This window comes from Piliocolobus tephrosceles, chromosome 8, assembly GCF_002776525.5.
Source record: "Piliocolobus tephrosceles isolate RC106 chromosome 8, ASM277652v3, whole genome shotgun sequence".
Lineage (NCBI taxonomy): Eukaryota > Metazoa > Chordata > Mammalia > Primates > Cercopithecidae > Piliocolobus > Piliocolobus tephrosceles.
Genome location: NC_045441.1, coordinates 131255297 through 131270468, shown reverse-complemented (window position 1 = coordinate 131270468; position 15172 = coordinate 131255297). Strand labels below are relative to the sequence as shown.

Below are 15172 nucleotides of genomic sequence, written 5' to 3'. Positions count from 1 at the left end.
GGAAAGGGGCAGTTGTACTGGGAACAGTAGCATTAGTTGTAACACCAATAGTACTTGTTGGGAAAGATGTGGTTGTGATGGGAATAGTAGCAGTAGTGCCAGTGGTAGTATTTGCACTGGCAGAACTGGTGATTGTCTCAGAACTGGCGGCATTGGTAGTAGATGGAGAAGGAGGAGAACTCATTGGGATGGTGCTTGTCTTGGTTGGAGTGGGAAGTACAGGATCACCATCAATCCAAGTAACCTCAGTTAACTTTTCCAGGTTGATACTCTTGTCAGTCAATTGAATAGTTAGTGTCTGCCAGAAAAGAAGAGATATCAATGGGTATTTTGGAACTTAAACCTCACATGTAGGTCACCTCTTAAATCATAACTTAACAAAAAATGTTTATATCCAGTAACAGGATATACATTCCTTTTTAGGTTAGGTCACATTGATTTTGGTCAGATATTATAGACAGATGCTCTGTGTGCATAATCCCTATGCTGGAAATCTTTTCTTTTCACTTCATTTAGTCAGAACCTTATTGTTTACAAATATTTGTAGCTGTGATTAAAACCAACATTTCTTAAAATCTCTTTGCTTTGCCATTGGGTTTTAGTCCTCTTGACAGCAAGCTGGTTTCATGTTTTCCTCACCCCAGACAGTATAGTGTCGGGCACATACTAGGCATCAGATATGCCATAGAGTTTTCTCAAATACCTCCAAAAGAAGGTATTCAAGGATTTTGTGCACAGTCTTAACTGGAAGCAATTACTTGCAAAAAGTGGTTTTGAACTCAATAGTCCAGGTAAAATGCTTCAAGGTAAATACCCATAAGAGGCTAGAGGGAGAAGATCTATTTGAGTGCTCAGAGGGGCCATTTTCTGAAGTCCAAATACCATCAGGGCACCCATTTCAGTTTTTAGAACACAAGAACTATGGTTATCCATTTTCACTTTTCTAAACCATCCCCTATGGGTTGCTGGTTCTGTATTTATGATGTCTTCTGTTCTAAAATTGAGATACCTTTTTCTTTGTGGTTGCCTTTGGTAACTATTGGCATTTCATCTTCCAAAATTCTGTTTTAGTTGGTTCTAGAATCCTCCAGTAGGGCCTGCTATTTATGTCCCCCTGTTTTATCAACCGTTTATCTTATACCACAGGTGGGATGTATTACTTTACTGCCAATTTTCATCCACCTGTAAGATCCATCAGTTTGATCAGGGACATGAATAACTGCAGGAAGCATGGGGGAAACCTTCAACAGCTTTAGGGAATCACCTTTGTTTTAGCCTTTGCAGCAGAAATAAGTTTTATTTTGCTAATGTGGAAGACTAATCTATCAAAACACAGCACAGTCTCTTTGGTAAATACATGGAGAGGATCTCATCAGGCCAGTGATCAATGACCCCTAGGCTATACCAGAAAGACCATTAATGTTGCACATTTTACAATACGATTCAACATTTGCAACTTTTCAGGAACAGATCTATTGTACATATTTATAACCTTCTACTACACAAGAATATAACAATGATAATAATTTTAATTGTTAGCAAAATTATTGGTGATAATTTTGCAGAATGATAAAATTTACTTATGATATGCTAATATTCCTTTCAGACCTACCTGATTATAAGGGTCACTCATGAAATTTGTCTCCATAAATTGCCAGTTGTCATAGGTGACATTGACTTGCGTCACATAAGTAGAGTTCACACCCCAGATTCTAATATATCCAACTTTCAGTGGATTCGAGTCACTCAAATACTTATTGTGTATGGTCTGGATTTGCAGGATGTTCTATAAAGAGTTCATAAAGAGAAAAAAAATAACATACTGTTGATAGACTATGATCCATATTAAAATATTAACAAATCTAAATTTACTTTTCCTCTATCAGTTTGCTATTTCTATTTATGTATTTACATTTTTATTGATACATAATAATTAAACATATTTATGGAGAACATGTGATATTTTGATACATGTATACAATGTGTAGTGATCAAATCAGGGTATTTAGGATATCCATTATCTTAAATATTCATCATTTCTTTGTTTGTTGGTTTTTTTTTGAGACGGAGTCTTACTCTGTCACCCAGGCCGGAGTGCAGTGGTGTGGTCTGGACTCACTGCAACCTCTGCTCCTGGGTTCAAGCGATTCTCCTGCCTCAGCCTCCCAAGCAGCTGGGACTATAGGTGCATGCCACCACACCTGGCTAATTTTTGTATTTTTAATAGAGACGGGGTTTCACTATGTTGGCCAGGCTGGTCTCCAATCCCTGACCTCGTGATCCACCCACCTCAGCCTCCGAAAGTGCTGGGATTACGGGCCAGAGCCACCATGCCCAGCCATATTCATCATTTCTTTGCATTGGGAACATTTCAAATCTTCTCTTCTAGCTATTTTGAAATTTACAATAAATTGTTGTTAACTATCATCACCCTACTATGTTACCAAACACAAGAACTCACTCCTGCTATTTAACTGTTTCTTTGTTCCCACTAACCAACCTTTCTTTATGGCTCCCACCCCTTCCCGGCCTCTGGTTATTATAATTCTACTCTCTACACACTTCATGAAGACATACTTCTTGAGTATCTGCTATAATAAATTTGGTAATGCCAAAAATAAGTTTATTGTACCAGCATTATGAAAGTTATTTTCCCTATATTATAAGTATTCTTATAACCATTTTGAAAAGAAAATATCATTATTGCTATCTTAGAGATAAGGAAACTGAAGCTCTGGAAAATGAAGTGAGTAGTCCAAAAAAATAATATATTGTTGATAGACTATGGTCCATATTAAAATATTAACAAACCTAAATTTTCTTTTCTTCTATCAGTTTATTATTATTATTTTGCCCATTAGTTGATGCAGTTTCTTCATAGTGTCAATGGTCTGGTAGTGGTTTTTTCTTTTCCATATTTAGTGCTTCCTTCAGGAGCTCTTGTAAGGCAGGCCTGGTGGTGACAAAATCCCTCAGAATTTGCTTGTCTGTAAAGGATTTTATTTCTCCTTCACTTACGAAGCTTAGTTTGGCTGGATTTGAAATTCTGGGTTGAAAATTCTTTTCTTTAAGAATGTGGAATATTGGCCCCCATTCTCTTCTGGCTTGTGAGGTTTCTGCAAAGAGATCTGCTGTTAGTCTGATGGGCTTCCCTTTATGGGCAATCCAACCTTTCTAGTTGACCTTAATTTTTTCCTTCATTTCAACCTTCATGAATCTGACAATTATGTGTCATGGGGTTGCTCTTCTCAAGGAATATTTTTTGTGGTGTTCTCTGTATTTCCTGAATTTGAATGTTGGCCTGTCTTGCTAGGTTGGAAAAGTTCTCCTGGATAATATCCTGAAGTGTGTTTTCCAACTTGGTTCCATTCTCCTCATCACTTTCAGCTACACCAATCAAACATAGGTTTGGTCTTTTCACATAGTCCCATATTTCTTGGAGGCTTTATTTGTTCCTTTTCTTTTTTTTTTTTTTTTTTTTTTTTTTTTTTTGAGACGGAGTCTTGCTCTGTCGCCCGGGCTGGAGTGCAGTGGCCGGATCTCAGCTCACTGCAAGCTCCGCCTCCCGGGTTTACGCCATTCTCCTGCCTCAGCCTCCCAGGTAGCTGGGACTACAGGCGCCCGCCACCTCACCCGGCTAGTTTTTTGTATTTTTTAGTAGAGACGGGGTTTCACCGTGTTAGCCAGGATGGTCTCGATCTCCTGACCTCGTGATCCGCCCATCTCGGCCTCCCAAAGTGCTGGGATTACAGGCTTGAGCCACCGCGCCCGGCCTATTTGTTCCTTTTCATTCTTTTTTCTCTAATTTTGTCTTCACACTTTATTTCATTAAGTTGATCTTCAATCTCTGATATCCTTTCTTTTGCTTGATCTATTCAGTGATTGATACTTGTGTATGCTTGTATATGCTTCATGAAGTTCTCGTGCTATATTTTTCAGCTCCATTAGGTAATTTAGGTTCTTCTCTAAACTGGTTATTCTAGTTAGCAATTCCTCTAACCTTTTATCAAGGTTCTTAGCTTCCTTGCATTGAGTGAGAACATGCTCCTTTAGCTCAGAGGAGTTTGTTATTACCCACCTTCTGAAGCCTACTTCTGTCAATTTGTAAAATTCATTCTCTCTCCAGTTTTCTTCCCTTGCTGGCAAGGAGTTGTGATCCTTTGGAGAAGGGGCATTATGGTTTTTGGAATTTTCAGGCTTTTTGAGCTGGGTTTTCCTCATCTTCGTGGATTTATCTACCTTTGATCTTTGCTGTGGGTGACCTTCGGATGGATTTTTTTGCATGGTCATCCTTTTTGTTGATGTTGATACTATTGCTTTCTGCTCATTAGTTTTCCTTCTAGCAGTCGGGCCCCTCTTCTGCAGGTCTGCTGGAGTTTGCTGGAGGTCCACTCCAGACCCTGTTTGCCTGGGTATCACCAGCGGAGACTGCAGAACAGTTAAGATTGCTGCCTGCTCCTTCCTCTGGAAGTTTCATCCCAGAGAGGCACCTACCAGATGCCAGCTGGAATTCTTCTGTATGAGGTATCTGTTGACCCCTGCTAGGAAGTGTCTCCCTGTCAGGAGGCACGGGGGTCAGGGACCCCCTTGAGAAGGCAGTCTGTCCCTGAGCAGAGCTCCAGCACTGTGCTGGGAGATCCACTGTTCTCTTCAGAGCTGGCAGGCAGGAAGGTTTAAGTCTGCTGAAGCTGTGTCCACAGCAGCCCCTTCCCCCAGGTGCTCTGTCCCAGAGAGATGGGAGTTTTATCTACAAGACCCTGACTGGGGCTGCTGCCTTTCTTTCAGAGATGCCCTGCCTAGAGAGGAGGAATCTAGAGAGGCAGTCTGGCTACAGCGGCTTTGTGGAGCTGTGGTGGGCTCTGCCCAGTTCAAACTTCCTGGTGGCTTTGTTTACACCATGAGGGGAAAACCACCTACTCAAGCCTCAGTAATGGCAGACGCCCCTCCCTCCACCAAGCTCAAGCTTCCCACATCGACTTCAGACTGCTGTGCTGGCAGGGAGAACTTCAAGCCTGTGGATCTTAGCTTGCTGGGCTCTGTGGGGTTTGGATCCACTGAGCAAGACCACTCGGCTCCCTGGTTTTCCAGGGGAGTGAATGGTTCTGTCTCATTGGTGTTCCAGGCACCACTGGGGTATGAAAAAAAAAAAAAAAAACAAACTCCTGCAGCTAGCTTGGTGTCTGCCCAAACGGCCACCCAGTTTTGTGCTTGAAACCCAGGGTCCTGGTGGTGTAGGCACCTGAGGGAATCTCCTGGTCTGTGGGTTGCAAAGACCGTGGGAAAAGTGTAGTATCTGGGCTGGATAGCACTGTCCCTCATGGCTTCCTTTGGCTACAGGGGGCTATCATACTGGATAGAACAGCTCTAAAACATGCTCTCAATCTGGTGTTTTAAAAGAAATCTAAGTTAACTGGAGTCTAAACAGAATGATCAGATCTGGAAACCACTATAAGCAGGAAACAGAGGAAATATGAAGTTAGCCTGGTGATGTATAATTCTAAGAAGACAAAAGGAATAACTGAGAGACATCTTCAAATATGTGAATCACTGTTATAGAAAAAAAATAGATTTCTGCTATACTACTCCTAGGTTAAAGTGACTAGGTAAAATTAGAGAAGCAGAATCCAGGTTGGACCTAGAATGATCCTCCTCATACTCTAATTAAAATTGCATAGATTATCCATGGGATCATTTAACATGCAAGGTGCATTGATTGCATCACTGTTATGAATTATTCACCCCTTACAAATCCATACCCCGTTCCATGCAATTTTGCAATGCCCTCCCACTCCAGTTGAGGCATTCTGTCCCTCCTCTGTCTCTGGGCTTGACCATGTGATTTTGCTTTAGTAATGAGAAATTAGTCAATTCGATACAAAAAAATAAAAAATAAAAAGAACTAAGGGATCTCCACTTTTATTTTTTTCTTTTAGCCCTCTTCCATAATTATGAAGAAGCCATGCCTAGACCTTCCCATAAGGCCGTGATAAGTCGTATGAGAGTCAGCTGACCCCCCGCCAGATATGTGAATACATAGCCAAGATTATCTAAACAGCCCAATAGAGCCAAGACTGACTGGAGATGTATGTGAGCTGGCAAAGATCAGCCAAGACCAGGCCCAGATCCTCTGAGCCTTGCAAGCTCATGAGCCAAGTAAGTGCTTATTGTCAGATGCCACTAAGGTTTTGAGGTCTTCCATGCATTATTGCATAATTAATAACTTATATAGCATTTTCTTTCAAAATTTATTAGCCAGTAAATTTCTCATCTTTGGGAAACATGTTATACATTTAAGGCCCCATTTTTTCCCCAGCATTGTATGAATTCCAAGTTTCTTTTCATAGAGATGGTATGCTGGAAAACTGCCAAAATAAGGATTGTTTCTTCCTTATTTTAAGGACAACAGACCTGGATTATAAAAGTAAAGGCAAGAAGAACCTCCTATTAAGATGTGGGATATTACATTTACACAGTTGACTGTAATGTTTAATCTGTAGACAACTGGGAAAAGATTTATAAAATATAGTAAATTAGTCTTACCTGAGCTGCTATAAAGTTTGCCAAAAAATAATTTCCATTTTCATAGGTATCTGTAAACGAGGAAAAGAAAAGAATAAACAACTACTAACTGCTTCAATTGCAGCAAATAATCTTGAGCATGGTCAGAAAATATCTCTGTGGGGTCACAGTTACTGATGATTGTCACCTCTCTGAGGAGTACTGAAGATAGTGGCTAAGAGACTATTTCACTGCATGTTAGTGTGGGGATGTGCAAACAGAAATGGGTACCTTGCCGGGGAGGTCAGAAGATTACAAATGCAAGAGAATCTGGGTTGAACTAAGGATAGATTAGCTGAAGTGTGGAGACTACTGGTTGGTTATTCTGTACGAGACAGCAAGCATGTAGTCATAGCAGTTCACATAGCTATGATGTTAAAGACTATGATGATAAAGCAGAGGCAGGTGGTTAGGAATTTAGGCTCCCAAGTCAGGTAGACATGGATCGAAATCCCAACTCTTGTACTTAATAGTTGTGCAACCTCCGACAAGTTACTTAACATTTTATCATCTATTGAATGGAGATAATAGTACCCACTTAATGGCAGTAAGGCACATAACATTCTTCTTGTGCAGAATAAGTACTTAAAATTGATTGCTCACTGTCATCGAAGTCATAACCAATCTTCACCTTCACCATTCTTCTCTCCCTACTCTTAGCTCATCCTCCCACAGTGCTCCAGATTCCAAGCACTTCTGCCTCAGTAGAATTTACTCCATCAGTTCTTCCCTATACCTTCTCTGCTTTTTCAAGCTACATTTATGCTCCAGAGTACTCTGTTCTGGTAACACTGTTACTTAATTCTATTTATATCAAGCTACTACCACGTCTCCTTTTTATTACCATACATCTTAAAAAGGTAGCCTTTGCTGGGTTGAGAACGGTGGCTCACACCTGTAATCCCAGCACTTTGGGAGGCCAAGGCGGGTGGATCATGAGGTCAGGAGATCGAGACCATCCTGGCTAACATGGTGAAACCCTGTCTCTACTAAAAATACAAAAACAAAATTAGCCAGGTGCGGTGGTGGGCGCCTGTAGTCTCAGCTACTCAGCATGCTGATGTGGGAGAATGGCATGAACCCAGGAGGCGGAGCTTGCAGAGAGCCAAGATCGTGCCACTGCACTCCAACCTAGGAGACAGAGCGAGATTCCATCTCAAAAAAATAAATAAATAAAAATAAATGAATAAATAAATGTAGCCTTTGCCTGTTACGTCTGTGTACCCAACTCATAATTCAATCTTACATCTCCTAAACTCCAGCTCCTGTGTTTCCTTTTTCCATGGAATCTGACCCTTTCTAAGTCACCAGTGACATTAGTATATAAAATCTAAATATATCCTAATATTGTTCAGGATTTTTAGGTCACTTTGACCACACACCTCTCCTCTGAAATATTTCTTACTTTATGTCTCCTTCCCATATGGTTCCTATAACTCCCTGTTTCTTTTCTTTTCTTTTTTTTTTTTTATTATACTTTAAGTTCTAGGGTACATGTGCATAACGTGCAGGTTTGTTGCTTAAAAGTCAGTTTCACTTCATGTTCTGTTCTTGGCCCTTCTCAACATTCCAACTCTTGTCAGTATTCCAAGACATTCTCTCCCAAACCAACTCACTCTCTACGTATTCTAAATTACCTCCACTTTTATGGAAACAATTATACAACCCATATTTTAAAATTTAGTCTTGGCTAGAAAATGTAACCTGGGCAAACACTACAGCCTTTTCTAGCACTTAATAAAAATTTGTAAAGAATGGGATTCTGTCAACATGTTTTTTTAAGATTATCCTTGAACTAGCTATTATATCACCTTATGTGAGGAAAAGTTAAATAAATGGTTCCAAGTCTGTTAACAGAACATTTAAGTTACACTTACACTTACACTGTATCTTAGTAAATTTGAATTTTTAAGCCTGTCTGATTTTTAAAAGCGATAAAAATTCCATAAAAATTTAAAAGTTTGAAAGTTTCAGGTACTATTAATTTTTAACCTTAAGACTAAAATATACTATAACAGAAAGTTAAAATTTTGTAGGAAATGGCTTTATTTGTTTACATTTTCGAAACATATTGCTCATAGAGGGTTGATTTTGCATACTAATTGTGATGTTATTAACCTGCAATGACATCACTCATCTAGTTCTAATCCTGTATCAAAGGACTTTCTATGTTCTCTTAAAACATTGATCCTCAACCAGCAGTAAATTTGCCTCTCTGGGGACATTTTACAATATTTAGAGATCATGTAGTTATCTTGAAGATAACTTTGCTTTTGACATCAAGTGGGGAGAGGGCAGGGATGCTGCTAAACTGCTGTAATAACCAGCCCAGCCACCACCACAAAATAATTATTTAGCCCAAAACGTCAATATTGCTGAGGTTGCGAAAACCTGCTTTAAAATAAGGCCCATTTTTGAAAACGAACAAAATTGAAGAGCTCATGCTTCCTGATTTTAAAACGTACTACAAATCCACTGTAATCAAGACGGTGTAGTGCTGACATAAGAATAGACATGTAGATTAATATAATAGAACTGAAAATTCAGAAATAAATCCTCACAGTAATGATCTATTTATTTTTAACAAAAATTCCAAAATAATTCAATGAGAAAATAATAATCTTTTCACAAATGGTTCTGGGAAAACTGGAATCCACACACAAAAGAAAGAAGTTAGACTCCTGTCTCACACCATATACAAAAATTAACTCAACAAGAACCAGAGAGTTTAATGTAAGAGCTAAAATTATAAAACTCTTAGAAGAAAACCTAGTAGCAAATCCTTGGGACTTTGTAATGGGCAATGGTTTCTTAGATATAACACCAAAAGCACATTAAACAAATGGAAAAAAATAGATAAATTAGACTTCATCAAAATTTAAAAGTTTATGCCTCAAAAGAGGCACCAGCTAAACGAGAGAAAATATTTGAAAATCATGCATCAGATGAGGGACTTTTATCTAAATTCTATAAAGACTGTTTATGATTCAATAATAAAGACACTTTAATTTTACAATGTGAAAAGCATATGAAAAATCATTTCTCTGAAGAAAATGTACACATGAATAATAGGTACATGTAAAGATGTTCAACAACATTAGTTATCAGGGAAATATAAATTAATCAAAACCACAATAAACTACAGCTTTTCACCCACTACAATGATTATAATGAAAAAGATAGATAATAAAAGTTGATAAGGAAGAAGATAAATCAGAACCCTCATACACTGTTGATTGGGATGTAAAATGGTGCTGCCTCTATAGAAAACAGCTGGATATTTCATCAACAGTTAAACATAGAGTTACCATATAAGCCGGAAATTTCACTTCCAGGTATGTATAGTACACAAGAGAGTTTTTAAAAGTGTGTCTATTCAAGAACTTATACTCAGATGTTCATAGCAGCATTATTTATAATTGCCAAAAAGTGGAAACAATCCAAATGTCCATCAATTGATGAATGGATATACACCAAGTACTTGTCATGATCTGACAACATAAAATAGTCTGCAGTCCCATTGGCAAGAATGTCACTGAGGTACCAAAGTGTTGAATGTCTCATCATGGGCACTGACTCCTTTTATTATCATTCCTTCCTCACCTACCAAACCCTTGATTAAACATTCATCTTTCACAAAGGCTTAATTTGAGAAAAAAATGTACTTTCCCAAGAGACAAGAATATTAAAGTGCATTTAATAAATACAGTTCTTAAATTTAAAAATTGGCACTGTAGTATATTATGCTTATAAGGCTCAAGTCCTGCCACAGCTTTGAAATCCAGGATGGCTGGTCAACCTCCTCTTTTTGACTTTTGGGTGCCTTATTGTCTTATTTTATTAACCACACTAATTTTATTTTATTTACTTATTTATTTTCATTTTGTTTTCATAAGTTAGACATGCTAATTTTAATGTAAAGTATCTCATATTAAATGTTTAGAATAGAGTTTTATTTACTTTACATATAAATGACACATTTTATTCAGAACTCATGTGCCAGGAATGTTTTACGTATGTTAAATCATTTTATCCTCATAAAATTACAACAGAGATGTATGTTGTAGATAATAAAGAAGAAATGGAGACAACAAAATGAAAGTAATTTTCCAGAAGACATACAACCAGAAAGTTACTGAGATAGTATTCAAATCTAGATCTATTTAATTTCAGAATACCACATGCCTCTCCTAGAGTTTCTTATCAGATTATGTTAAAAAGAAAGTCCAAAGACTAAACTGAGCTTTGAAGAGAGAAGTTGTTTAATTCCTTCATATTTTTTCTTTAGCAAGTTTTCACCCATAAATGGATAATAAAACCATTTGAAAAATATCTCTCATATGTCATATTAAGTGAATATAGGGTTATAATATATTATCCATAAACTGTTAGGATAAATTTAAAATATTATTTAAAATACCATCAAAAACTTAAAATACTTAGGACATATTTAACAAAATATGTACACGATCCATACACCGAAAATTATAAAACATTGCTAAGAGTAATTAAAGAAGATCTAAGTAAATGGTAATTATATAGAGATAGATAGGTAGATAAGTAGGTAAGTAGATGAGAGAAAGAGACAGAGGAAAAAAAATTTGTCATCACAAATATTCAAAAATTGGTCTTAAGAATAAAAGCAACTCCAGTCAAAATTCCAGAAGGTGGTCTTGTTAAAAATTGATAAGTTGATTTAAAAACCTGTGTGAAATACAAAAGAGCTAAAATAACCAAAGAAAAAGAAGAACATGAAAAGTATTTCCTTCTAGGATTTGTATAGTTTGAGGTCTTACATTTAAATCTTTAATCCGTCTCTAGTTAATTTTTTTATACAGTGAAAGGTAAGGGTTCAGTTTCATTCTTCTGCACATGGCTAGCCAGTTGCCTCAGCACCATTTATTGAATACAGTCTTTCTCCACTGGTTGTTTTTGTCAAGTTTGTCAAACATCAGATGGTTGGTAGTCATGTGGTTTTATTTCTGGATTTTCTATACTGTTCTATTGCTATGTGTCTGTTTTTATAACAGTACTATGCATGCTGTTCTGGTTACTGTAGCCTTCAAGTGTAGCTTGATGTTGGGTAGTGTGATACCTCTGTCTTTGTTTCTTTTGCTTAGGATGGCTTTGGCTATTTGGGCTCTTTTTCTGGTTCCATAGGAGTTTTCTAATAGTTTTTTTCTAATTCTGTGAAAAATGATGTTGCTAGTTTGATAAAAGATAGTGTTGAATCTGTATATTGCTTTGATTCTTCGAATCCATGAGCATGGAATGTTTCTCTCCATTTATTTGTGTCTTGTCTGATTTCTTGACATTGGTCTTAGCAAAAAATTTTGGCTGAGTCCCCAAAAGCAATTACAACAAAAACAAAAATTGACAGGTTGAACTTAATTAAACTGAAGAGCTTCTTCACAGTGAAAAAAGCTATCAACAGAGTAGACAACCTACAGAATAGGAGAGAGTATTCACAAGCTATGCATCCAACAAAGGTCTAACCTCCAGATTCTATAAGAAACTTAAATCAAGAAGCAAAAGTCAAATAACCCCATTGAAAAACAGCCAAAAGACATGAACAGACACTTCTCTAAAGAAGACATGTAAGTGGCAAATAAACATGAAAAAATGCTTATCATCACCAATCATTAGAGAAATGCAAATCAAACCCACTATTATTAAAAAGTCAAATAATAACATATGCTAGCAAGGCTGCAGAGAAAAGGAAATGCTTAAACACTGTTGGTGGAAATGTAAATTAGTTTAGCCACTGAGGAAAGTAGTCTGGAGATTTATCAAAGAAATTAAAACAGGACTACCATTCAACCCAGCAATCTCATTATTTGGTATGTACCCAAAGGAAAATAAATCATTCTACCAAAAGGACCCATGCACTCTTATGTTCCTCGCAGCACTAGTCAATTGCAAAGACATGGAATCAACACAGGTGCCTATCAACAAAGGATTGGATAAAGAAAAAGTGGTACATATACATACACCATGGAACACTACACAGCCATAAAAAAGAATGAAATCATGTCTTATGCAGCAGCATGGATGCAGCTGGAGGTCACAACCTTAAGAAAATTAATACAGAAAAAGAAAACCAAATAATGCATTTTCTTACTTTTAAGTGGGAGCTAAACACTGAGTACACATGGACATAAAGACAAGAAAAATAGACACTGCAGGCTATTAGAGAAGGCAACAAGGAAGGGGGGCATGGGTTGAAAAACTACCCATTAGTTACTATGCTCACTGCCTGGGTGATGTGATCCATACCCCAAACCTCAGCATCATACAATATGTCCATGTAACAATTCTGCACATGTACCTCCTGCATCTAAACTAAAAGTTGAAATTATAAAAATTTACCATTTTATATAAGGAACTTGAGCATCTGTGGAATTTGATATCCACAGGGGTCCTGGAACCAACCCCCTATGGACACCCAAGGACAGCTGTACTTCTTTCTAGCCAGCTTCTCCCCACTCCTGAGCCTTCCTTCCAGGATCTGGCAACTACTGTTCTGCTTTCTGTCACTATAAATTAGATTTGTATTTTCTAGATTTTATGTGAATAGAATCATACAATATGTACTATTTTTTGTATTTTTAGCATCTTTAACTTAGCAAAATGCTTTTTACATTCATTCATGCTGTTGCATGTAAAAGGAATTAATTACTTTTTATTCCTAATAATAATCCATGGTGTCTTCCATGGTAATATTCCATGACTGTTGACCAATGTACTTATTGATGAATATTTCAGTGGTTTCATTTTTTGACCATTAAAATGAATCTGACATTATTATTTGAATGTAAGTTATTTTGTGGTGTAATATTTGCATATAACTTATACACATCCTCCCATGTACTTTAAATAATCTCCAGGGTACTTATAATACCTGATCCAATATAAACATTATATAAATCATGGTATTCTGTATTGTTTACAAAATAATAACAAGAAAAACATGTCTGTACATGGTCAGTATAGATGCAACTATTGTAGGCTAACTACATTTTCAAACCACAGTTGGATGAATCCACAGACTGACTATAAAAGGGGAACTTTTGGGGTTATAAAAATATTTCACATCTTTATTGTGGTAGTGGCTGTACAACTGTACACATTTGTCAAAACTTCACTGTATTCTTAAAATGGATACATTTTCTTTGTATAAATCACAACTCTTTTAAAGGTGATTAAAAGATACTAATATCACTTCCAGGAATCTACTTTATGGACATATTCTAAAATGGAAACAATGGTTAACACTCAAGGATGTTATTTATGGGCTGGGAACGGTGGCTGACACCTGTAATCTCAGCACTTTGGGAGGCTGAGGAAGGTGAATCACTTGAGGCCAAGAGTTCGAGACCAGCCTGGCCAACATGGCGAAACCATCTCTACTAAAAATACAAAAATTAGTGGGTGTTGTGCCACACACCTGAAATCCCATCTACTCAGGGAGGCTGAGCCAGGAGAATCACTTGAATTAGGGAGGAGAAGGTTGCAGTGAGCTGAGATCACACCACTGCAGCCTAAACAAAAGAGTGAGACTCAAAAAAAAAAAAAAAAAAGGATGTTATTTATAACAATGAAAATCAAAACCATCCTGTACATATTCTCTCAATAGAATTTGAGCATCATAATAGTATTTATAAGGAGTAAATAATAACATTCACACGTTTCCGTCATTATGTTAGAGGAAAATAAACAGGATTCACAAATTAAATATGCAGAACGTTTTCAGTCATATTAAAAATTAAGCATTTTCGAGGGGGGCGGAGCAAGATGGCCGAATAGGAACAGCTCCAGTCTCCATCTCCCAGCGCGAGCGACACAGAAGACTGGTGATTTCTGCATTTTCAACTGAGGTACTGGGGTCATCTCACTCGGGAGTGCCGGACAATCGGTGCTGGTCAGCTGCTGCAGCCTGACCAGTGAGAGCTGAAGCAGGGCGAGACATCGCCTCACCTGGGAAGCGCAAGGGGGAAGGGAGTCCCTTTTCCTAGCCAGGGGAACTGAGACACACAACACCTGGAAAATCGGGTAACTCCCACCCCAATACTGCGCTGTAAGCACACCGGCACACTGGAGAATATATCCCACACCTGGCCGGGAGGGTCCCACGCCCACGGAGCCTCCCTCCTTGCTAACACAGCAGTCTGTGGCAATCTAACCTCAAGGCAGCAGCAAGGCTGGGGGAGGGGTGCCCGCCATCGCTGAGGCTTAAGTAGGTAAACAAAGCCGCTGGGAAGCTCGAACTGGGTGGAGCTCACAGCAGCTCAAGGAAACCTGCCTGTCTCTGTAGACTCCACCTCTGGGGACAGGACACAGCTAAAAAATAACAGGGGAAGCAGCAGAGGCCTGTGCAGACGCGAACGACTCTGTCTGACAGCTTTGAAGAGAGCAGTGGATCTCCCAACAGGGAGGTTGAGATCTGAGAAGGGGCAGGCTGCCTGCTCAAGTGGGTCCCTGATCCCTGAGTAGCCTAACTGGGAGACATCCCCCACTAGGGGCAGTCTGACACCCCACACCTCACAGGGTGGAGTACACCCCTGAGAGGAAGCTTCCAAAGCAAGAATCAGACAGGTGCACTCGCTATTCAGCA

The 15172-nt window shown here is 38.3% G+C and overlaps 1 protein-coding gene across 1 annotated transcript in view; it reads right to left on the bottom strand.

The window, feature by feature from the left end:
• MGAM2 (maltase-glucoamylase 2 (putative)) overlaps positions 1-15172 on the bottom strand; it is a 107132-nt gene that overhangs the window by 2229 nt on the left and 89731 nt on the right. The window contains 4 exon segments of the mRNA XM_031936079.1: position 1; positions 3-298; positions 1613-1786; positions 6541-6590. The exon segment at position 1 is cut by the window's left edge and continues 2229 nt beyond it. Coding sequence (XP_031791939.1) covers position 1; positions 3-298; positions 1613-1786; positions 6541-6590 — 521 coding nt within the window.